This window comes from Semicossyphus pulcher, unplaced genomic scaffold, assembly GCF_022749685.1.
Source record: "Semicossyphus pulcher isolate SPU_LCO1_2020_fin unplaced genomic scaffold, fSemPul1.0.p SCAF_5, whole genome shotgun sequence".
NCBI lineage: Eukaryota > Metazoa > Chordata > Actinopteri > Labriformes > Labridae > Semicossyphus > Semicossyphus pulcher.
The window spans coordinates 29,735,638-29,759,688 of record NW_027211726.1 but is presented as its reverse complement, the minus strand read 5'-3'; the positions used below and the strand labels follow the sequence as shown (position 1 = coordinate 29,759,688).

General features: G+C 41.7%; 1 protein-coding gene across 1 annotated transcript; it reads left to right on the top strand.

The window, feature by feature from the left end:
- The first annotated feature begins 8,474 nt into the window (after nucleotides 1-8,474).
- On the top strand, nucleotides 8,475-23,773 carry pdik1l (PDLIM1 interacting kinase 1 like). The gene is made up of 3 exons (XM_069681538.1): nucleotides 8,475-8,564; nucleotides 11,579-11,874; nucleotides 18,116-23,773. The coding sequence occupies exons 2-3, from the start codon at nucleotides 11,590-11,592 to the stop codon at nucleotides 18,854-18,856; spliced, it is 1,026 nt and encodes a 341-aa protein (XP_069537639.1). The 5' UTR covers nucleotides 8,475-8,564; nucleotides 11,579-11,589; the 3' UTR covers nucleotides 18,857-23,773.
- The last annotated feature ends 278 nt before the right edge of the window (nucleotides 23,774-24,051 follow it).

Below are 24,051 nucleotides of genomic sequence, written 5' to 3'. Positions count from 1 at the left end.
CATATCCTGAGTTTTTCCCTTTATCGGAAACAATCTTCAGGTTTTAAAGTTAAATGTGTCGTGACAACATAAGTGCCATAACCTCCACTCTTCAATGAAGTTGGTAAAAGCTGCTTGTAGCTGCCACATTACACTTAAAACATCAACATTTCACCACACATGTACAATGTGAACAATACTTGTTTCCATTAGTGGTGAAGTCTTAATAACCAAGTTGCCATTTCAGTTTTTGAACTTGTATGCAAGACCAGTATTGATTGTATCGCAGACTTTGTCTGCAGAACATTATTAGACAGAACGAATGTTCACACGTGTACTGTATATCAGGGATGTTGGAACACATAAGAGTCACTCAGTTACTGTACTTTAAAGCTGTAGGTGAAGCAGAAGGAAGGTGCCACATGTATATAGATATTATCTTTTTATTATTCTTATTTTATTATTCACAGTTTTGACAGTTTCAATCGTTTCCTTTGATCCTGAGCTGCAATTCAGAAAGACTTTTGTACCTATTCAGCAGCAAATGAACTCACATGCTGTGAAGTATTTTTCTCCCTGCATAGATAACAGCCTGAACACACAGTTACACCACAGTATTTTATCTGTGTATGTAAAATGACTTTCTCAGTGACCTTTATGTTTACTTAGTGACCGCTTTTTAAACTCAGGGAGAACTTTTTTGACCCAACTGCCAAAAGAGCCATGCACTATCTTCATGTCCTTTTCTGCCACACGAAACAGATCAGCGGGTACTGACAACCTTATACGACATGACATTGGTTTTTAACGTTGTGTATCTTTTGGCATGATGTCTGTTGCATTTCTTATTAGCGTTTGTTCTCTGCAATTGTATTTGACATGTGAATTATTAATCAAACAATTTGATGTTAGATATTTAGCTACAACATGTCACAGCAGAAACTTTTATTTCCCAACATGAAACACAAACTGTAGAGGACAGCAGCAGGTTTTCTGTTAGCTGAAATATTTAAAACGGTTGAAGTTGTTTTTTTTGTAGCCTAAACATGTAGTCAACTTGCCTACTCACATATACCTTAATGGCTTTAGCTAGATGAGCTAGTAAGCTAGCTAACTAGGCTACATCATTGTTTAGCTTTCCAGGCTTTGGAGTCTGTATAAAATATTTAAACATTGAATATTTTTAACACTTTGGGAAATAATTCTGGTGGCTGAATTGTTTCAAAAGGTTTAAGTTTCTTTATGTAGGCTACACATGTAGTCACCTGACCTACCCCATGAAATCCAAACGGCTTTAGCCGGTGAGCTAGCTCACTAGAACAGCCAGTAAGCAAGCTAATTAAGCTACAAAACTGGACACGTTTAGCTTGTTAGCTAGCTAACTAGGCTACAGCATTCTTTAGCTTTCTGGCTTTGGAGTCTGAAAGTCTTCATTCTACACTCATCTACACTCTTCATTTACAACACTGAAGATGTTTTAGATTTTGGGAAATATTTCTGGTGGTTGAATTTTTTAAAAAGTTTCTATTGTGTAGCATAAACATAGAGTCACTTTGCCTACCCCATGAACCCCAAATGGTGTATTTAGCCAGTGAGCATGCTCACTAGCAGACAGTTAGCAAGCTAAGTAAGCTACGGAATTGTTCAGTATTTGGGCTTTGAAGTCTGTATTCAGGACGTACCTGCTCCCCATTTACTGTTTTGTAGATGTTTACCATTTCAGACACTAATTCTGGTTGCTGAATTATTTAAAAAGGTATAAGTTGGTCTTATGTCACCTAAACGTCTAGTCCCCTGGGCTACACCATGACATCCAAATAGCTTTAGCAACTGAGCTAACTGTATTCAGGAACAGTCTTTACATGCACTCCCCATTTACAGCCACACGACTTAGTATAAATCTTGGCTATGCTGGCTCTGTCCAAAGTTTAAAAAATCACAAGCGGCGCCCAGTTAGTGACGCGTTTTCCATCAGCCAGCAGTGGTTGGTCTGCCAGAAAGGGTAGCCGGAGCTAAGCGGCTGCTTTTCCGCTCTCTGCAAGTGTTATGAGTAACCAGTAATCTACTATGGCTGAATAAACAAAGAAAGATTGATGACTACAGATACAACTTCAAAAAAAATCAGTGAAAAAGAAACAAATTCGAAGCGTAGGATGAAGGCAAACAGTGTAAAAAGGAAAGCAACTGTCAGCCAGGAAAATCAAGAGTTACCGGAGCCAACCGTCACACATGCAGCACTGTATGGATATCTGGGAAGTGCGCTCCCGCAATTACCGTTTATCTCCATAGGTGCCGCCAAAGAGAACGAAACTGAGATCTTCAAGATTACAACTTTAATTAACACAACAGAAATGTAAAAATGTAATAAAAAACGTAAATGGAGTACCAGCCAGCGTATGCAACTTCCAGGAGTCACTGGGACAGCTTATGTTAGCCAAGAAATTAAAGACCAGGTGTTTTTCCCATAGCCAGCTGTGTCCCCTCGAAGCAGCTGGCCTGGTCATGTGGCTCCTGGAAAAAAGGGAGCAAATTTGCATATTTCCAAAAAATGTTGAACATTTCTTTGAAGTCATTTCCTCTGCTTGTCTTGCTGCAGAAAGAAATGAGCAGAAACGTAAGAAATCACTTGAAAAGATAGAAAAGTCGACATTAAAACAGACTCTGACTTTCATTTAGTCAATGCAGGCGTGGCACTAGGTTTTAAAAGTCAACATGAAGCTGTTTGATTGTACATATGCAGTGTATTTTTCATATGTGTAGTTGATATAATGTTCATGTGTCTGCATGAAAATAGAGTAGAATAGTAGACTAGCTCTGTCCTGCTAAAGGTGACTGGAGCCTGAGCCAAATTATTGCACAGCCCAAAGGATGTTTGAAAGCATTGGCACTGATCATCATTAAGGATCATTACGCCTTTATTATGTGCTTGAGTTCACCATAATGCTCACAGTGCTACAGTACAATGGGGTCTAATGTAGCATGTGTAATACTTTGATCTCGCCCAGTCCCAGTGTTTTGTCTCGTCTCGTGTACTTTGTATTTCCTCTTATGTGCGAACAAGACAGAACTCGTCTTGTCAGAAATCTATACAAGTCTACCTCAGGAGTGATTTTGGGCAGCATGTCCAAAAGCTGTGTTGTATGTATTGTACATTTTCTGTTTATTATCTAATCTGTTCAAGTATTTATAACTTTATTTTTACATCTCCTTTTTACTGTGATGTTTGCTACCTCACAGAACTTATTCTCTGTTATCTTTATGCCTGTTATTGCTGCCGATGTGTGTGAGAGATCCTGAACTTGATACCAAAGAGATGCTTTTTAATAAAGTCTTGGCCTTCATTCCAGGAAATAGAGACACAGACAGAACATGAGAAATAAACTAATAAGAAGTCCCCTTGAATTCTTCAAACAAACAGTCATATCTTTACTTAGCAGAGCAGACACACCCAGACGCACGTCTGTCTGTTCCACCTCATGATAACTGCATACAAGGAATGTCTGGATTAAATGTGTTCATGGTGATATCAGTCTTTAGTCAGTACTCTGGGTTGTGCTCGACAAGCTTTAACCTTATTGAATAGAATGATTGAATCTGTTCTCATGGATATGGGTCATCTCTACACCTTGATTGAATGTCCATCAAGTGATAATTTGTGCAGCAAAACAATGGTAAATTAAAGAGAAGATTTGTCTTTCATTGGCCTGTTTCTTGTATTTACACTGAATGCAGATGACTTTAAAATGTTTCCTTTACATCAGGGGTTCCCAAACTGTTTGGGGCCAAGTACCCCCTCATAATTGTAACACCGATTAAGCATATGCTTACAACCATTTTAGGGCTGCACCTAACGATTATTTTTTTCGATTAGACTAATTTAGCAATTATTCTCAAGATTATTTTTTTTAGTCTCCAATTTCTACGTTACTGTGTGATGATATTAATACTGAGAAAATGTATAATAATAAACAAAAAAAGTAATAATACTAACAGACTGTCAGATGCCTGATCAGAAAAATACTGGGCAGGATTGCTATGACACAGATTAATCTAATCACTGCAGGTCAAAGCATCCCTTTCCCTGAACTGGAGAATCAATATGTTTACTTAAGTACTTATTTGAGACGACATTTATTATTATTATTTATTAATTAAACAACAGAACGTACTGGGCTACTTCTAAACATAAATCAACAATTATTGAGAAGGTAGGCTACTTCAGAGGTCTACTTCTTACCCTCCCCTCTATTATAAGAAGGAGTTTGATTTTTCCCAACTGGACTTGAACGCATCTCTCCTCTCCTCGCCTCTCGTTCTAACTTGTGTCGTGCAGTCTGCGTTGGTCAAGCAGGTACTTTAATTTAACAGTTTTTGATGATACAGCACAATTTTATAATTTTTTATAAATTTATAATAATTATTTTGCGCGACCCGGGGTCACTTTGAGAACCAGTGCTTTACATGGATACCATCTATCCATCCATCATCTATACCGCTTATTCTGTTCAGGGTCACGTGGGGACTGGAGCCTATCCCAGCTGTCACTGGGAGCGAGAGCGGGGTACCATTGCCTGGACTGATCACCAGTCAATCACAGGGCTGACACATAGACAGACAACCACTCAGGCTCACACTCAGACCTACGGGCAATTTCGTCACCATTGAAACTAACAAGCATGTCTTTGGACTGTGGGAGAAAGCTGGAATACCTGGAGGGAACCTATGCATGCACGAGGAGAACACACAGAAAGGCCCACTTCTTGTAAAACCTACTTCGTCCAAACAGAGATTCGAACCAGGAACCTTCAAGCTGTGCAGCGACAACGCTAACCACTACACCACGGTGAAGCCCTGCATGGATACCAAGTTTACATTTTAATCATATTTTTTGCAGTGCAGTATTATGCATTGAAGTATTTATGCACATTCCAAGTTTTCCAACCACACAAAGCTCTTCACACTTTGCTGAGTGAATGTGTCCACCCAAGACAGTCTCATTTGTGATGTCCTGCCTCAGTCTCATAAGGCAGGATGTCCTGTAAAGAGTACAAAGCAGTGTCGTCATTTGGTCATACTCAACCGTGTCCCTTGCCGTTCCTTTTGCCACAACTGGTGAACAATTTTGTCGTCGGCCCTCACAGCCAGAAGCTCCTGAATCTCTTCATCTCTCCAGTCTGCAGACATCTTTGCTGTTGTTGTTTTGTAAACGATCCTTCTTCTTCAACCTCAGATGTTTTTAATCATCCTGTTATCTGACGCTCTTCTGGTTTCGCTTCGGTCGCATGATATAAATGTCATCAGCCCGCCCACTCGCTTGCAGAGAATGTTCCTCACTGTTACCTGTTGCGTTCACACATCGACTCATCCCGACTTCTTGTGGACATTTTATGAGAAGGCTGGTAGGAAAAAGTCTGCATAAAGTTTGGGAGAAGGATCCGGGAGTATGTCTGGACATTTTCAGGAATGCAAGCACGTGTGTGAAAGGTGGTTTTTACATGTTGATTGGAGGAGCTGGGAACCAAATTGCCAGTCCTCTGATTTTTGGATAACCCGCTCTTCCTTCTGAACCACAGCTTTCCCAGGTCAAGTTCTTCTTCCAGTTAGTGATGTAAAACTAGTGTAGTTAATTTCAACTCAAAGTGCACTCCCATTCCATCACACAAAATGGAGGAATGTTAAAAAGAAAAGCAAGGACATTGGCATAAATTTGTCCAAATGCATTTTGTATTTGCAACAGAAGGCTAAAAGAGAAATGCTTGTGTTACTGCTGTTTCTCACCCTCCAAAGGACCTGAATCTTCTCTTTTGCATGTTTCATACCGGGAATAGTTTCCCTGATGCATGAGGCAATTGGGTCACAATTCCTCTGGTTGGTATTGCCTCTTGCTCAGGGAAGAGCAACCATCATCCAGCACAGCAACTTCCCCCCCCAGGGAACGCTGAAATCTCTTGTGAGAAGAGAATCCCACCTCCTCCACCACCATCAGCACACGACACCTTAGTCCTGCTGCCTCAACTGGATGTCAGCAGAAAAAGCGGGATTCCATGGAAGACACACCCAGTCCATTAACAAAGCAAAGTCAGAGAAGAAGAAGAAGAGAAATTCAATTTCACTCTGTTTTTACAAACATGCACCAACAGGACTCTATGGACGTGCGAGAGATGTCAGAGTGAGGGGGTTGCACATGGACATGCGCCCTGAGTGGTGGGGGATTCGGTGCCTTGCCCAAGGACACCTTGACGGAGCCCAGGAAAGGAGCTGGCACCTCTTCAGCTACCAGCCCAATTCCACGCTTGGTCTTTACCAGGACTTGAACAAGCCACCGTCCGGTTCCCAAGCCAAGTCCATACAGACTGAGCTACCGTCTACCCAAAGAAGAAGAGATAATATGTGGAAAAAATGGGGGACAGATGGAATAAATGGCTGACAAGAAGCACACATTACGTTTGAAGATATTTTTGTTGGAACCTTCTCATTGGAATGTCTCTGGTGCTTTTTCAGCTAGTATTCATCATAAAGGCTTTTAGGCACTATTGTTTTTAATGTGACTTATTAGTAGTCTATGGTCCAACAGCTGATTGATAGGTGAGGAGATGTCACCTGCCAGTATACCTCTCCTTTCTTCGACAGTGACCTAAGCAGCAAGAGGGGCATGGTCGATATTGTCCCTGCATGCCTCCTGCACAGCTTCTCAATGTCCACAATGTGCAATGTGCAGCACAGCAGGTAATAATGGCAGGGACGTCGGGGTTCGACCTCCCTGGCCTTGAAAAAAGACGCTGCGCCATCTTATTTTCTTCATTCCAAAGGATTTGGCATGATGGTTATTGTAGCACTCCTGGATTCAGGACTTTAGGAGTTCTAAGGGGATATGAAGATGGAGGTAGGTCAGTGGAGTCATAGGGGATGACTGTATACAGGGCACAGTTGATTTTTGAATAGAGTAGTCATGTACTGGTCCTAGTTGTGTGTCCTCAACTTGCCTCTAGTGTCATTAAACAGCTTAGAACAGGATTGCATGTGATAACCGTCTGTTTACTTGGACCTGCAGATTATCTAGGTCTACTGAGTGACCTAGATCACTTTGAAAAGCTCTTTGTTAGCATTGAACCGGATACCAAGTCAGGTAAAGCAAAATTGTAGTGGCTTTAGGGAATGGACTAATACATGCAAATACTGGAATCAGATATCAACGTGGTGTTTAAAGCACATCTTCTTGAGAGCGTTAAGAAGTTAAGCCAATGTGAAATTGTTGTCAACCTGTATTCTTTCTAACAGCAAGCAGGAGGCAACTCCTGTCAAAAAGAAGTTTGATTTCATCCAAATCTACCATAAAAAAATCTATTCTCACTTAATTTATTAACTCAAAAACATTTTTCAACACAGGTCATGGACTGATAAACTGGCATTCTGTCCAAAATGTATTCCCAGTGTGATCCTATTGTTCCCAATTGCTAGTTTCACATCTTCTTTAATACAGCGTCATGTTTGTTTTAGATTCAATTTAGAGCAAAACACACAAGCTGGGTATTAGAGTGTACCTGTCTACCAGGACAAAGGTGCAGCAATTCGTATCCAACGGCTTGTCCAAATGAGGTCACTTCTGGCTCCAATAATCAAGAGGACTACTCCACAAAACTAGGCTACATGTGCTTCTTATACACAGTCTATTATATTACTAAAAACAATTATGTTTAATACATAATTATTTGTCTACGTATATAGTTTTTGAAAAAAGAAAACAAGGCTTTGGTCATACCTTAATAAATCTTGTAAAGAAAATCTTTTAATGGCAGTAATATTATTCATTTAACATTGGAAAGGCTTGGTTGAGTCTTGCATGTTATATCCTTGTATAAGGATATGACATCATACAGATATATTTCATATTTCCAGATGGGTGATATCGGCACATTCTGAAAAAAACAAAACAAAACAAAAAAATGCAAATGTGTGTCTTTAAATTCTCTCCCAATTTTCAGACTCTTTAACTGTTATAATTCCTTGTATAAATGTAACATTTACAAATCAGCATTTTGACTAAAAATTCAGCTGTGCAATACTGTGGCATTAATACTGATATTTCTTATTCATACTTTTCATATATCCCATTACTCTGCCGTTACACTGTGTTATATGGCATATTTTTTACATATTTATATTCTTTTCTATTACTTTTCTCATACATATTGCTCTTTTGTATAGCCTAATTCGACTATAATACCTACCTTTAACAGTACTTCACATTTTTTACGGTCTGAAAATTTCTCTATACTTATAGTTTCTATTCTACAATTGGAGTAATTTTACTATGACCCAATTTTCCCTCGGGATCAATAAAGTTTTACTGCTTTAGATATTTATTCGGATTCTTATCAAACGGGAGTTTACTTTGAAACGCGAAGCCGGAAGTTGTCTCGTTGTGGCCACCTCTGCGCTGCACTGCACAGCAGCTGCACGCTCTCACGTCCAGTGTTTGACAAAACCTCCTTGGTTTGACTGTGCGAGCAGAACGTGTGCGGCGGTAATGGCTGCCAGGGAGAGTGAGGAAGACAACAAATGAACCCCTGAGAGACGATTCGAAGGTGAGACTGAGAACATGACAACTTACAGCGTGGCGTTTGCAGCCTTGTCTACATTTAGACCATTGTCTCGTCTGCTGTAGCTACTTGTCTACTTGTCTCGCAGGTGTGTGTGTGTTGTGGGGAATCTGGCTATTTGGATGACACACACACATACATACACACACACACACACACACACACACACATACGCGCACGCACGCACACATACACACAGGACAATAAACTGTCAATACCCTGTGCTTATCATGCACGCCTCCTCGTGCCCCCGGCGTTAGTTCGGTTTAAGATCACTTGTTTTAGGTTTGCATTATATAAGCGAGACGCAGACATGCTTGTCGGTTGTGCTGGGGAGAGCTGGACTCTTTGTTAGCTGGTGTTAACGTGATTAGCTAACGTTAGCTAACCAAGGCCACATAGCTGTTAGCCTGTTAGCCAATCAGGCAAGTGGCTGTCTAATTAGCCTGTTAGCATGCTGGCTATCATTCTTTCTGTTAAGGAGACAGATTTTATCCTCCGACTGTTTGGAGATCAATTATTTATCACATCCACTGGCTTTATTCCTGACCTTCTTTATTAACATTAGAAGGAAGTTTTATATTTTGTCCACTCAGTTGTCATTTACAGGCAGGTGTTTGAGTGAGTTTTTCAACTGTCAGTGACCAGTAACTTCAGTTATGTTTCTGCTAACTTCACGTTTATGATGTTTGATTGTTTATAAAATGACTGAACTTATTTTGTGTGGTTACTATTTTAGTTTTGATATTGATCAATAATGTGACTCTACAGGCTCTGTGAATAAATTAGGACCCACTCATCTTTACTCGGGCATTAATTCAATGTAACTGGCAGATAGATCAAATATGCCGCATATAATAATTTATAATTTGAATTGGTCAAAACAATACTTGGACATGTATGTTTTTACAATGATGAAAGAAGAAAATTAATTTATGATGATAGAGACATTTATCAAGAATAAATCCGACCTACTGGTACATAAACGTCCTCAGTTTCCTGCTTGTCAGAAATGGACGTTTGTGGCCGTTCTCTGTTTTATATAATCAGAAACTTAAAATCTTTGGATTTTGGACTTTTTGACAAAACAAGCCATTTATGACGCACCAACTGATTAATTGATTAATTATTAAAATAATCAACTGTGAAAACAATTATGCAGTCTGCATTTTGAAAAGCCTGGCCTTAATTCCTTTCAAGTACTTACTTGTCTTAGTCTGATGAATAATTATTAGAAAATCGTTAGCCTAATTATGAAAGCGTCTAACGATAACAGTCTAGTTGCAGCCCTGGTGTTGTTTTCTGGTCAGGCAGGTATATCAGGATTATGTCGGTACTTAACAAGGATGTGTGAGACTATTATTTGACCTCTTCTGGCCGAGGTTGTGCCTTTTACACACTTCCCGTTTTCAGTGTAACTGCTTTGTTGTGCATACTGTCAGTGGTGGAGCAATATCTGGAAAGCATCACATGTTGTTGTGACATGTGCATACAGGAGTCATAAACACCTCACATAGGTAACATAATAAACCTGTTACTGATACTGAAAACTTCAACTTAAAACTGTGGTCATTTTTGTGGCTCTGTATCAAATAACGTGTCAATTTTTTTAATCTGAAGATCACACGCCTCTTAACCTCAGCATTCCAATGAAATGGGCATTGCTGTGATCTGTGTGGTCCAGTTACAGCCATAAAAAACGTCTGGATCTGGATTTATTGCGGAGTTTGATAACGGGCCAGGGGAATTTTAAGGGATCGTGTGTTTCTCAGACAAAAATGTAATTGACTTTGTGGTTGGGGAGGATTTTACCATGATGGGAGCAAAGGGAAAATAATGTTGGCTTTGTAGTGTAATCTCCGGTCAGGGCTCCAGACCGGGAACAAATGGGACAATTTTTTGAGAGCGTGCAAAGCAGAATTTGACGTGGGTGCATTCAGTCCAATCGAAATGATCCTATTGCATTATGAGATTATAGTTCAGACACTTTCTGATGCTAATTTGTGGGAGAACAAATTAGATTTGAGGGAAAATGTTGACAAGGTAAAGCCCATAAATAAGATCCCGCCTATGTGAAGCATTTAGGAGGGAATCCCCCCCCCCCCGGCCCTGGTGCACTGGGGCACCAAGTTATCGCTCAAAGGAGGAGAATGACATGGTCATCAAGTTCAATTATCCTTATGACATAGCAGAGGAGGAATTCCTATTCACATCCCAAATCCCAGATGATGAAGAAGAAGAAAGGCGCATGTGCCCGGATTTGTATCACACAACCATGGGAAAAGACTGATGGCAAAGCGGCCTCTACAATGTCAATAAGAAAACAATTAATTACTATATAAGATAATTGATACCATGAAAAGATTTAACACATTCACAGGTACATATAACTGAGAAATTTGGTAGCACCAGTGCCACCAGTTAAAAAGCCCTGCCAGTATATCTGTATTGGGGATCGTAGACCCGAGAGATATGCCAGATAACACGTGAGGCTGCTTGCTAGAACATGATGCCCAACTGCAGCACAGTTTAAACCTATCCTTTTGATTTGTTTTATCTTAAAGGATAGCTTCAGATTGTTTTCAAGGCTTCTCTGGATTGGGATAGTGGGATAAATCCAAAGTAATTTTTAAGTTTCTGTGAAATCTATTGGAGGCCTTTGGGGTCCAAATTATGTGAATTAAGTGGGTATCTTTGTCCTTGTGGTCACTTGTAACTGTTGTTTTTCCTTAGCATGCAGGAAATGCTGTCTGTGGAAACAAAGTGGGAATTTTGAAAATTCCCACTTTGCAGGAGACACACTTATTAGGCTAGCTTATTGTTAATGCTTTTATCTACGTCACTCACTTACCTCATCCTGACGAACTTTTGTTCAGTTTCTGTTTGTCTGGGCTATAACTCTTCTCCGAGCTGCATTGAAGTTATTGTTTAATGATGTTGTTTACACTAAACAAAAAATGTAATAAATAGAAAACTAACCACTTGTTCTTTGTCCACAGTGAGGACTAGGATGGTAAGCAGCCAGCCGAAGTACGAGCTGATCCAGGAGGTGGGGCGCGGCAGTTACGGCGTGGTCTATGAGGCAGTGGTGAAGCGCACAGGGGCCCGGGTGGCGGTGAAGAAGATCCGCTGCCACTCTCCAGAGAATGTGGAGCTGGCCCTGCGGGAGTTCTGGGCCCTCAGCAGCATCCAAAGCCAGCACCCGAACGTCATCCACCTGGAGGAGTGCATCCTGCAGCGGGACCAGCTGGCCCAGAGGATGAACCACGGCTCCAGCTCCCCGCTCTACCTGGAGGTGAGACACAGAGTTCACCGTAACAGGGTCAGGTGCAGCGTGCTGTAGTTAAACAGTATATCTGCATTGATGCCGAGTTCATGTGAAATGCTAAATACGGTAAAAACAGGCTTTAAAACACTGCTGTGATGAGGGAGGACACGTACTTGGTTTGCTTGCTTCAGTTTGAGTGGTACGTAACAGGAAACTTTATGCAAAGCTAATGTGCTGCTGGCATACTCAACACTTCCTGCTGGTGCTTCAAAATAAAAGTCTTCAAGGAGCGATAATTGAAAATGACTGTATCTGCTAATTCAGTGGAAGAAAGTTGACTTGGGGTAGCTTAGCCTCGGTTAGATGTGCTTTTAACCGAGGGTAGAATCTAGTCAAAGTCAATATTTTGACATTTTCTGCATTTTTTGTTAGCAAATCAGTGTTAAGTTGTGTGTAGGGGTTACGTGTACTTGTTGGGTGAAGGCTTGGTTGAAGCCCAATAAAGATACCTTTAATTCATACCATGGCTGTGGTGTTATTGCTCGGGCTGTCGCGGTGGAGGAATTTCCCCTGCTGTGATTTATGATTGCTCAACCGTGCAGTGCGTGGTTACCGTCATGTATTTTTTGATTTTTTTGCAAATTACCTAATTTATGGTCTAACTACTCCACTGAGAGAAAGAGGAAGAGTGCTGGACATGTAGGTCTGTAAAGCTGTCTAAACATATCAGTATATGCTTTGTTTGTTGTTTAATGCATACAGTACACCGTACAAATGTCGCTTGAGAGACGCAGAAAAAGCGTTGGTTATCATCGTTTTTTAAAACTTAATTAGCGTCTATAAAGCAGCACGAGCAGCAAAGTCCTTCCCGTCCCTCCTGTCACTCACTGTGGTGTACATTTCTTTATCCTTCATCCTCATCAACTGACGTTCGGAGACTCTGAGCTGCTGATCATTTACCTTCTTCCTCCCGCAGCTACGCGTACCGGCGTTTATACCGTCTGTCTCAGGCAATAAAGAAATAATGGGGTCCTCCCCGCGTTTGGCGTCACATCACCGCAGTGTTGCGGTCATGAGGTCATTGTGACAGCCCGAGTTGTCGCTGCTTTTTTGTATACAGCTTTACATTACCTGTGAGTTAATGCTAAATGGATCAGATTCCCTTTAAATTGACTCTAATAAGAAAGAAAGTAAATTTAAAAAGGAACAACTTGATTGACAAGAGAAAAACATGGAACCACATTTTTTTAAGTGCTAACTACCAGCAGATTGTTTCCCATTTTCCACCTGCATTATAGTCCATTTTATGTGCCCGCCTATATCTTGAACGTGATTATGGTGTACTGTGTCTTTGTTGATATCAGGACGTCAGGAATGGCACAAAGGAAAGATCTTTCTTTCTGTACATTTTGTTCAAACACCGTCAATAAAAAGGGAGTGTCGCTAGAGTCACACAACGTAGGTCTGCCTTCAGACATTACTGAGACAACTGACACCCATCATCTACAGTTCATTTGTTTCATTATTTTACACCTGATGACCCAGAGCTCTTATGGCGCAGTTATTTAATAGTCAAGGAGGAACAAAGGCCTGTGAAACACTGAAAACTACCAGCGAGCACTTACGTCAGGATTGTTGTCAGATAAACGTGTCACAATATTCAAAATGAAACCGAAACAAAAACAAAACGTTCTATCTGCGGATGTCCAGGCTGCCAGTATGTGTCTGCTGGAAACAATGAATGTACTGGGCAGTAATAACGCCAATATCACTGTGGTAGTGTCCGGCCAAACAATGTGCTAATCCAAGATACAATAACTGAGGCTATCGGAGGTTTAAAACTACAAGAACTACAAATTTGACTGTTAACATTGTTTATGGCAGTAAGTGAAGACAGATTCCTTTCCATAGCTTGGCTTGTTGATCGACTATAACCATACCTATAACCTTTTTTGCCAATGATATGACACTGATTTTACTGGTGTACTGGCCCTTTAACACCTGGATTGTGCGATTACGTTCTACTTCAATGTCTATGCAACAGCACCCAGAAAACGGCTGTCTTGAACAAATAACTTTCATAAAGACTATTGTACATCCTAAGCGATTCTAGTGCAGACCACCATCTGCTGAGCATCAGTGCTCAGTTACATGTGCTGAGTAAACCAAACCACCAAACCACCGTTTCTGATGTACCCCAAGCATCGTTTCTGCAATATATGTTGTGTAAAAAAGTTTTCATGTTGGCACATATTACAAAATAAATACACAAATACAATATACCAGTGACAACCCACATCAGCTGATAATATGGGCTGAATTATATATATTTAGTACCACTCCCTGTAGATCCCGTACTGACTGCATAGTTTACAGTCCATACAGCACCGTCTGTAGAACATGTGGCGGAGCTTCACAGCTGAGCAGACGGTGATCCCCACGTTTTATTATATTAAATATTCTGTAGTAGGGCTGCACGATTGTGGAAAAAACTATGGGATAACTTTTTGTTCTGTGATATGTATTGTGATTTTTAAAAAATTACAGGGAATGATACCAGATAAACACAGTGTGTTTTTATGTCCATATAAACAATTAACAATCATACTTTTAAAAACTCGAAGTCTATTTTCTTCTAACAGAACAAACCCCTCTCCTACCTGTACCACATTTGGTTCAGAGACACCTGCGTGAGAAAGTAGAGAGAGTTCAGGAGGAGCGACACGTTTCTTTATTTAATAAATACAAACAGGCTTACTTAAACGGTATGTCATCTACTGTTTCTCTCTGTGTTTTATATGTTTAAGTGGCGTGACGAGCTCGCTGATGTTTACCTTTTAAAATAAAAGCTCACAGTATTCTACTTCTCATCTGCACACCTCACGCTGTGTGTGCGCTGCAGGTGAAGCCACTTAAAGCAAACACTCTGCGGGTTGTCCACTCCATTAATGGTCCGTTCATGTGGCCACAGCATTAACGAGCACCGGGACGAGGTATTGCTGATAACAGGAATACTCTCACTTATAAGCCACGAGCGTCTGCCTCGATCGTCCCGCTGGCATGATCTGTGACTGCAGCAGCGTTGTGTGCTTGTTTACAGTTTGCAGGCAGGTGACACACAGACTCTGCAGCTCAGCGGTCCGTTCACTCTGCTCTGGTGACGAGCTGCACTAATGTGATGTCAGACAGACTGTTCCTGCAGGGAAGTCGTGGAAAACGAGAAACTGGCGCGTTTTCGTTTTGCGCCAAGTTACAATAAAGTAGCAGTTTGACCTGCGATGTGACTATTGCACATGTGCATGTCACAATTGCGATTGTTAAGCGATATATCGTAGAGCACATTCTTTGTTTAAGCAAGCAGCCTTCTGAGTACCTCAGCAAAGTCATAGCGGTGAAAAATCAGTGGACAATCCACATTTTCATTCCAGCTCCTCTTTAAAATCCATGTCAGTATTGCTTAAGAGTCTCACAGCAGTCGGACTCTGCTTCACATCCTGCCAAAGCAGATCCTGTTATTATCTGCTGATTGAATCTTTGTTGGCAAGATTTAGTGCCAAACATTCCTGTCCCCAAGTCACAGAGCGGAGGGCAGATGTGAGAGGAAGCGGTCAAAAGCCAGGAGAGGAATCCAGCTCCACATTCAAGCCTGTGTTTAAAACACTTGTTGTTGGCCACATGTTGCTGTTTCTGAAAATAGGCGAACTCTTAATTTGTATACTGAATATCCTGTGACATATCCTGGATTATAGGAGGAATGTTTACTCTTCCATCTGCTACTCACTGCTGTTGTGACATCGCCTGTGTGACAACGTGCAGCTAATAGGCTGAATATAAAGGTCAGTGATTTTTCTAGCACCACAAAGTGAATCACCAGCAGCAAGCTAGCTGTTTGTTGTGTAATTATCGTTGTGTAAGACGATGAAAGAAAGACGATAATAAATAAGCAGTTGGTTTAAATTCCTCCGTGCGTGCTGCTAATGTGCATTAGCAGAGGAGCTGGATGTTTCTGGTTGGATCCCACATTCACAAGAACGTGTTGTCAGGTTGAGGTGGGGGGGCCTCCTGTCCCCTCCCCTCCCCAGTCAACCTGTCTGCAGCCTGTCATGTCGCAGTACCTCCCCGCTGTCTGACGGCGGGCACACAGGCTCTCTGCCGGTGCCTGATTATAGTCTCTCAGCAGCACGCTGGGCCATTGTCACACGTTCATTCAGTTTTCTGCAGCGCTAGCATTGGACACTTTCCCAGAATCCCTTTTATTCCAGCTCTTTTTTTATTGCTCTGTAATGTTCCAGTACGTGCTTTCAGAAGAACACATGATAATAGGGCAGAATTATCTGACCGCACCAACTGTGGGATAATTTGCATCCATTCTTTTTGGGCAGTGGATTCTTTGGCTGCCGGCATGTCAAACAATTTGCAGGCATTTGTTTACAGCAGGGCTTCCACCAGGAATTGCCAACACCACATATTCAGAGCATCCGTGTTGCCTGTTAAGCAGTTTACATCAATAGCTTTAATGAGCGGTTTAGGCAGCTCCGAATGACATTTATCTTCACGTTCTCAGATGAATATTTAACTGCTTTTGCCGGGTTTATGAGAGCTAACACTTAAGATATTAACAATGCATACACTTCAACTCTCTCTGTGCTTCGTCTTTAAGTGACTATTAGTGTGGAGTTATTCATCAAGTGTGTAATTATTGAAAAGTATTTCAGTTTTTATTTTGAAATCGCCTTGAGAAAATGAGCGTTTTATCGTTGACATTATTCTTTAATAAAGTCGTTGCTTTTCATATTTAATAAAAAATACACCATCTATCAAGTTCCAGAGCTACATCCCATTTAATCTTAATTCAACGTGAGATGGATGAAACCTCACTGGTCTGTGGTCGGCTGTCAGAGGGAGAGATGAAATGAAGTCCCTTCCTGCAGCAGCATTAAAGATGAGAGCCCCCTCACGCTGCTCTCATTTAAGAAATGGCCCACAAAGGAAGATGGGAGGCGACACCACATGAAAGCCAGAGAAACCTTGCGTGTTTAGTTATGAGCGACATTTTCTTCTCCTCACACTGCAGAGCTGTGCATTAATAATCATGTAAACTAGCCGATGCCTAAGTGATATAATTGTTTGTCTGTAGAGGTTTGAGGTCGTGCATTTATCTGTTTTTATTTCTTTTAAAGACAGATGTCAGTCACCTCGTTCCTTTTGCCTGTGATTGTTTCTGAAGTGTTAACAGAAGCCGTTCAGCCGATAGAAGCCTAATTTATGTTTTTTTTAAGTCAACCTCCCAGAGCATGAACGGCACACATTTTACGCGACTCTTAAGGGCAAACACGCTGCAGATCAAGTTCTTCCAAAGGGCTCATTTCCTGTCTGATAAAGTGACAGAGTATGGGTCAAAGGCAGCTACCTAAGGCCCCGTGTCCACACAGCACCTTTGGGGAGCGCTGGGATGAAGCGCTTGTGTGGTGGAAGAATAAACTCTGCGCGCGGTGAGAGAAAAAAACGCTGCACACGTGCTTTGTTCCTATGACAACAATAAGTTTAACTTACAACACCACTAACAACAAGCTTACAATGCGTAGCGCGATAAAAGCACAACACTTACATCAACATTAAGTGTCTGCCACAGATCTGTTTTTCGGTCTCTGTCAAGCTCCGGGTAGACAGAAACGGCCAAAACAAGTTGCTCCTCCATGTTTGGTGGTAACCAGGGTGACGAGTGGCGCCCCATCTGGTTGGTTGCCTGAAAAAAGCAGCGGTGACGACACCAGCGCCTTTCTGAAAAGTTCTGAGATTTTTTCAGCTTGAAACACTCGGAGCGGCCGCATTGAAAAAACGCGCCTAGTGCAGCGTTTTTTCTCTCGGCGGCCGCGTACGCTCTGTCTTTATTTTTAAACAACTGTAAAAAGATGCTGACGCTAAGAAAAAGACGCCAAGTGGATGCGGGTTCTAAATAGCCTATATTTCAGTTATATATAACAGTAGTAACAGTGTCTGTATATCATTAGTACATCACATGTGCAGCCTGCAGGTGCTCACTCCGCCCTTACCAGATGAGATAAGATAAGCTTTATTGGTCACCCACTGGGGAAATGTACTCGTTACAGCAGCTCAAATAAAGTACTCAAGTAATAAAAACAGACCAAAAGTGCAGGTGGCATAAAAGGATTAAAAATATGATGATATAAATAATAACAGTAAGAAAAATAACTATTCACATTTTTCCTGTGGTTAACTTTCTTCTTCTTCTGTGTCTCTACTGCAGCTGGTGGAGACGTCTCTGAAAGGTGAGATCACGTTCGACCCGTGCTGTGCCTACTACTTGTGGTTTGTCACCGACTTCTGTGATGGAGGCGACATGAACGCCTACCTGCTCTCCCGCAAGCCCAGCCGCAAGACCAACACCAGCTTCATGCTGCAGCTGGGCAGCGCTCTGGCTTTCCTGCACCGCAACCAGATCATACACCGCGACCTCAAACCGGACAACATCCTCATCTCCCAGGCGTGCACGCCGGCCGGCTCCTGTGAACCCACCCTCAAAGTGGCCGACTTCGGTCTGAGCAAGGTGTGCTCCACCTCGGGGCTCAACCCTGAGGAGCCCGCCAGCGTCAACAAATGCTTCCTGTCCACAGCCTGCGGAACAGACTTCTACATGGCCCCGGAGGTCTGGGAGGGCCACTACACGGCCAAAGCGGATATCTTCGCCCTGGGGGTGATTATCTGGGCCATGGTGGAGCGCATCACCTTCGTGGACGTGGAGACTCAGAAGGAGCTGCTGGGGAGCTACGTGCAGCAGGGCTCAGAGATTGTACCCTTAGGGGAGGCCTTGTTAGAGAACCCAAAGATGGAGCTGCTGATCCCCGCCCGGAAAAAGAGCATGAACAGCCACATGAAGCAGCTGATCAGGGAGATGCTGTCGGCCAACCCTCAGGAGCGGCCTGACGCCTTCGAGCTGGAGCTCAGACTGGTCCGTATCGCCTGCAGAGAGCTGGACTGGGACACGTGATGGACGAACATACGGCACCACAGACTGAGCCGATCAAGCACATGTACACATCTCAACGGCTACTGTTAATCTGGGAGGTCACATAACGGGGTATTATGTTTTTGTAACTGGGGAACAATATTTAGAATAGACAATGTTTGTATTTGGCTTGAAGGGGAATTGGGGTGTTTGTAAACCTGGGCCCTATTTTGTTTTAAACTGATTTTGGGGTCTGAATAACCAAAAGGTACAAAAAGTTATTGATTGCTCTTTCAGCAGAAGCAGCCGTTGTCGCTCTCGTATTCAAGTCACCTGACTTCTTGGACAAAAACAGTAATTTAACCTCCCAGAACACCAGAGGTGCTGGTCTTCTGCTTTCTCAACTTAGGTGCTTTTTTTGGATTATTGTTTTTAAGAGGATCGCTTTCATCCCACACAATCAAAATAGCAGAACAAACTAACCAATCGAGACAGCTGTAGACCAGAAACTTCCTCGTTCTGCAAGGTGAAATACCCTTTTTTTTCAATGGAGTCTGGTGGATTTAAAAAGAGAGATTTCTCGACTTGTCAGTAAGAAAACAAAAACTTTTAGTGGACGTACTTTGATTGTGTGCATTTGCAGACAAGGTTTATGTTGCAGACATTACAGTTGCCTACTGAACAAATCTTCTGGGGCAATGCCAAAATGTTTTGTACCAATTAGCCATTCAGACCCTAAAGTATGTAGAAACATGGGGCCCAGATGTAAGAACACAGGAATTCACCTTTAAACTGCATCCACTGTTCAAGCACATTCAGTCCTCTTCTAGCTGTGACTTTCTACCGAAGCAGAGAGGAGGTGCGACACTCACTGCTGCTGCTGCTCCAAACCGCAGCTTAGTCTCAGGCTAATCACATCACAGCTTCCACTTCCTCCTTACAGAATCACTCGAGCGTGATGGAAGAGCAAAGCGACCCCGTAAAGTCCTGGATTCAATTAAAAGTGAAAGTCAAAACAGTTTGTCTACAAATACCACTGTGGACTTGGTGCTAATTATCGTAACGAAATGCAATATGAGACATTATCCTGTGATCATTACAGCGTACGTTCATCCAAAGGGCCCATATTAACACACAGTCACCTCCAAAGTGTGGAAGCTGTTTAAGGCTTTAACAGAACCTGACTTGCAAACTGCAGCCTGGTAAATGAGCACCAGCATCAACATCCAAATTCGATTCTGTTTTTGCATCAAATGCAGACATGCCCAGAACACTCAGGTAGTAAAAAACATACAGCATGACCGGTATTTGTAGACAAACTCTCCACTATCAAGGTCACTTTTGCTCTGTTCTCTTAGCGGGGAAACACATCTCCAAACTTTGGTGCTTGAAGATAACATTGTGGATTTTTTTTATCTGAAGGCTGCTTCGTTGGTTGTTTGGGCGGGGGACGTTTTATCAGTGAGAGTCTGGCTAGCAGGTGCTCCTGGCCGGTGTTTCCTTCTGTCTGCTCTGTGCAAAACTACAAGATAAGTTGATTAGTGTCGGACACACCTATGACCAGTGTACCAGAATGTAAAACGATTAAGACAGGTCATCTTAGTTTATATAGAGCCTTAAACTCAAAACAGTTCAGCGCTTCACACAGTCGAGTCTACAGGATAATTCTGGTTTATTGCACTGCAACCAAGTTCAACTGACTGTTTGCAACCGCACCTATGCCTCTCAAGCTTTCCTGAATAGCATGACTCGCACACAGCGTGAAGTTGTGAAGATTTACCACTGAAAACTTCAAAAAAAAATTAAATAAACAAAATAAAAAACTGAAGGAAAATAAAGCAGAACACCAACACAACACCAAATGTTTGAATGAACGTTCGTCACGGCCCTAAAACGTACAAAATGCTGATCAGAGCAAAATGATACATTTAAATAAATGTAATACTTTTCAATTTGACGAACTAAATGTGCACAAAACTACCGTTAACATAACCTCAAACTCTGATACAACTGCATGTAAGCATGGATGCCCCAAAAAGAGAGGACTCTTTAACATTTATTGGTGAAATCTAACTCAATTCTGGCTGTTTGTTAGACATATTTGCAGTTTTACCAGCCAGGCCTTCCCCTTTAAAGAAGGTGGCCTTGTGGGTAATGTATGCATGTGACCAAGTGTTGCCAGTTTGATATGGAAAAAGAGCCTAGCTGCTAAATTGTTTTTTAAAAGCTTATTATTACAGTATTGACTTTCTCTGAATGTTATAAGTAACATTGTCAAAACTGTGCAGCATGACAAACAATTTTCTAATGCACCAAAATATATATAATATAATGATTATTACAATAAATTAGCATGCAACAATTAGTCAACTAAAGGCTCTAATATTTAGGGAATATAATGAGTATATAAAAGGCGTTCCCACTAAGTAGTTTACCTCCCAATTAAGTGGTTTCGTTAAATGTCATGTTTACCATGCGTCTGCTTTAACACTAGAACCTCCCGGGGTCTACCTTAAACCACCAACAGGTAAAATTTACCCGCTATTGGAATGTATTTAGTTTATTTATCATTTTCCAACACAAAGTTGTATAATGAAATTCTAGATGTGGTGTCTTTATGCAGCTTACAAAATGACAACATGACAATGAAATATATATCCATGTTGGATTGGAGTTTATGACTGGATGAGCAGCTTGATGACACACAGTCGTAGAAAAAAAGGCGTTGCCATAGCAACATACAATGTATCAATCTAGACGCGCGAAATGAATAGTGCGAAAATGTCTGCGTTCTATATATGGGTAAATCAGACGTGCTGGTGGTTATAGGTATAAATGGCCATATTTAAAATCAGGCTTTATGTTGACATTTTTTAACAATAGGGGGCGCTACCGAGCACACTTTAAGGAAAAGTCAAAGACTGGGGGGCGTGAGTATTTCCTGGAAAAAAAGTTACAGTCAAAAGACAGCTGTTGGTACATTTTACCCGCTGGCAGTTCTAGTGTTAAATTCTTGGCCCGTGAGATTAAATGTGTTTTTAGATCACAGCAATTATTTTGGTGAGTGCAGTGTTATAGCGGAGGCAGGACAACAGTTATCCAAAGCTTTAACCATTATTTATATTCTAAAAGGTTTATGACAAACTAAGAACGTTTTTACAGACGGCTGAAAATAAACCGGAAGTTTAAATAAACCAGAATTATCCTTGGCACTAGGAAACCCAAGAACAAAGCACACTACAGTAAAGCAGGTTAGTCTACATTCAGACATGTTGGAGTGACTCCTCCACACCTACTGTTGAGACTAATCCCCATGTTGCCTAAACCTTGATTCAATTATCTGAAGGGTGAGGTGTGACATGAATATTCACAGCTGAGTCCGTTTAACAGACCTGAGACCTGACGGAGTAAAAGAGGGTGAAGGATTCAGCGACTCTCCCTGAAAGCACTTTGATTTCTTGTTTGTATTTATTCCTGATAACTACCTGCTGCTTCGTATCGAGCAGCTCTGCGAGGCTGGATTCAGTGTGATAACCGCATTGGTATTTGTTTGGCGAACACAATGTCAGCCAACAGTCTACTTATGCATGCAGTGCCTCTCACCTTCAGGGAAGAAGCGCGAGACGACACCAGCACACACGACACAATCCTCCATGAGCCAGAGGATCTCTGCTTTTCTTTTTTTCTTTTTTTGACACATAATACTGTTGTGTTTAACTTGATCTCCTCTCACTGTGTCACTGCTGCTCGTTTCCTTTGGCTCTGGATCTTACAGTAATCCCTTTCTTCATGCTTCCGACAGGCTAATTCTAAGCCTATTAAGTTGTTGCAGCACTTGGCGGAGGATCATGTGTGCGGGACCCCTTTTGCCTTTCAGGTCACACGTACATAATTTGTGCTGTTTTACAGGCACCTATGAAACCAAACAACCCTGGTTATTTCATTGCCTTCAAACGGTGGTAGAAATAAAATTTCCTCTTGAATTGTTGCAAATATTTATCTGCTAGATGGCCTTTAATTCCCACCTTTTAGCTGTTTTGTTTCCACTAATGATACGATTGATATTTGCCTTATTTCTCAAATTCCCTGCTACCTTTCTGACACTAGAGTGGCCTCCGTGATTTTGCACCCAGACACATAATTGGCAGATGCTGTACTTGAGATGCACCACGTTTCACCCTCTCCTTGGTATGAATCTAAATACCATAAATCAGTATTTAAAACGTCCTGTCCTGCAGGACATCTTCGCTGCTTTGGACAATGTTGCTTTGCTTCAAGAATGTGGTATTTGTGGTTTACGAGCATCAAAGTTTGGACTAAAAGTAGGTCACCCATATCCTCGGAGCTCAAGCAGAGCAGAGGATGATGGGTAGAGTCGCATCAAGCCAGATTTCTTCCTTCAACCCTCGAGACGAGGGAGGAGGGAGAAAGAGACGTGGCTTCCTGTGAGGTTTTAGACGTTTGCCAAACAAATGCTAGGTGTGGGGTTTTACAGAGATTTCACCCTGTGATTGGTTGTGTTAAATTCCTTTGCACATGTGTAAATACTGTACAGGATCAACGTGATGGACAAGGTTGATGTACATTTGACTGGATGTGCTCTGTTTTTAAGAGCCTGACTTGTTTGACTGTAAATTGCTGTGATGGATTCAGTTTTTTTTCTTCTAATTCAGCTTCAGTTTTCTTCAGTCATGGAAACGATAAAGTGGTATATTTACAGGTCAATACCTTTGGTGTGATAGTGATACTCGTATGTTTTTCATTGGCCTATTGTTTGTGATTTTGTGTAAAGAAAATCTGGTAGACAACGTGGGTCAGAGGTCCTTTCTGACTGGTACCGGGACGAAGTGGAAAAGTCTTCTTTGGATCTCTGGGACATCGATCAAACTTCACCACATCACAAGCCCTGATCCAGGACCACCACACGACGTACCCCTGATTAAGCTTAGCTGTCTGCCTGGACTCGGACATTTCAGTGGCCGAGCGGCTCGTTGAATTTATTACAGAGAAAGTTTAAAAGTAAGAATCCAGATTACTGATAAAGCAGTGATTTAGTACCTTTGAGCTGTAATGAAAATAGAGCTTTTCCATGTGTGCTCCCAGGTTTGACTATATAAAGACACTCAGAAGGCTGCTTTTTTAACAAATGATGTAAAAGAATGTGTAACAGAGCCAAACCAAAATGTCAGTCAGCTGATGTGGCTCTGTGCCTTTAGAGGACGCTATCTGCTTCTCCA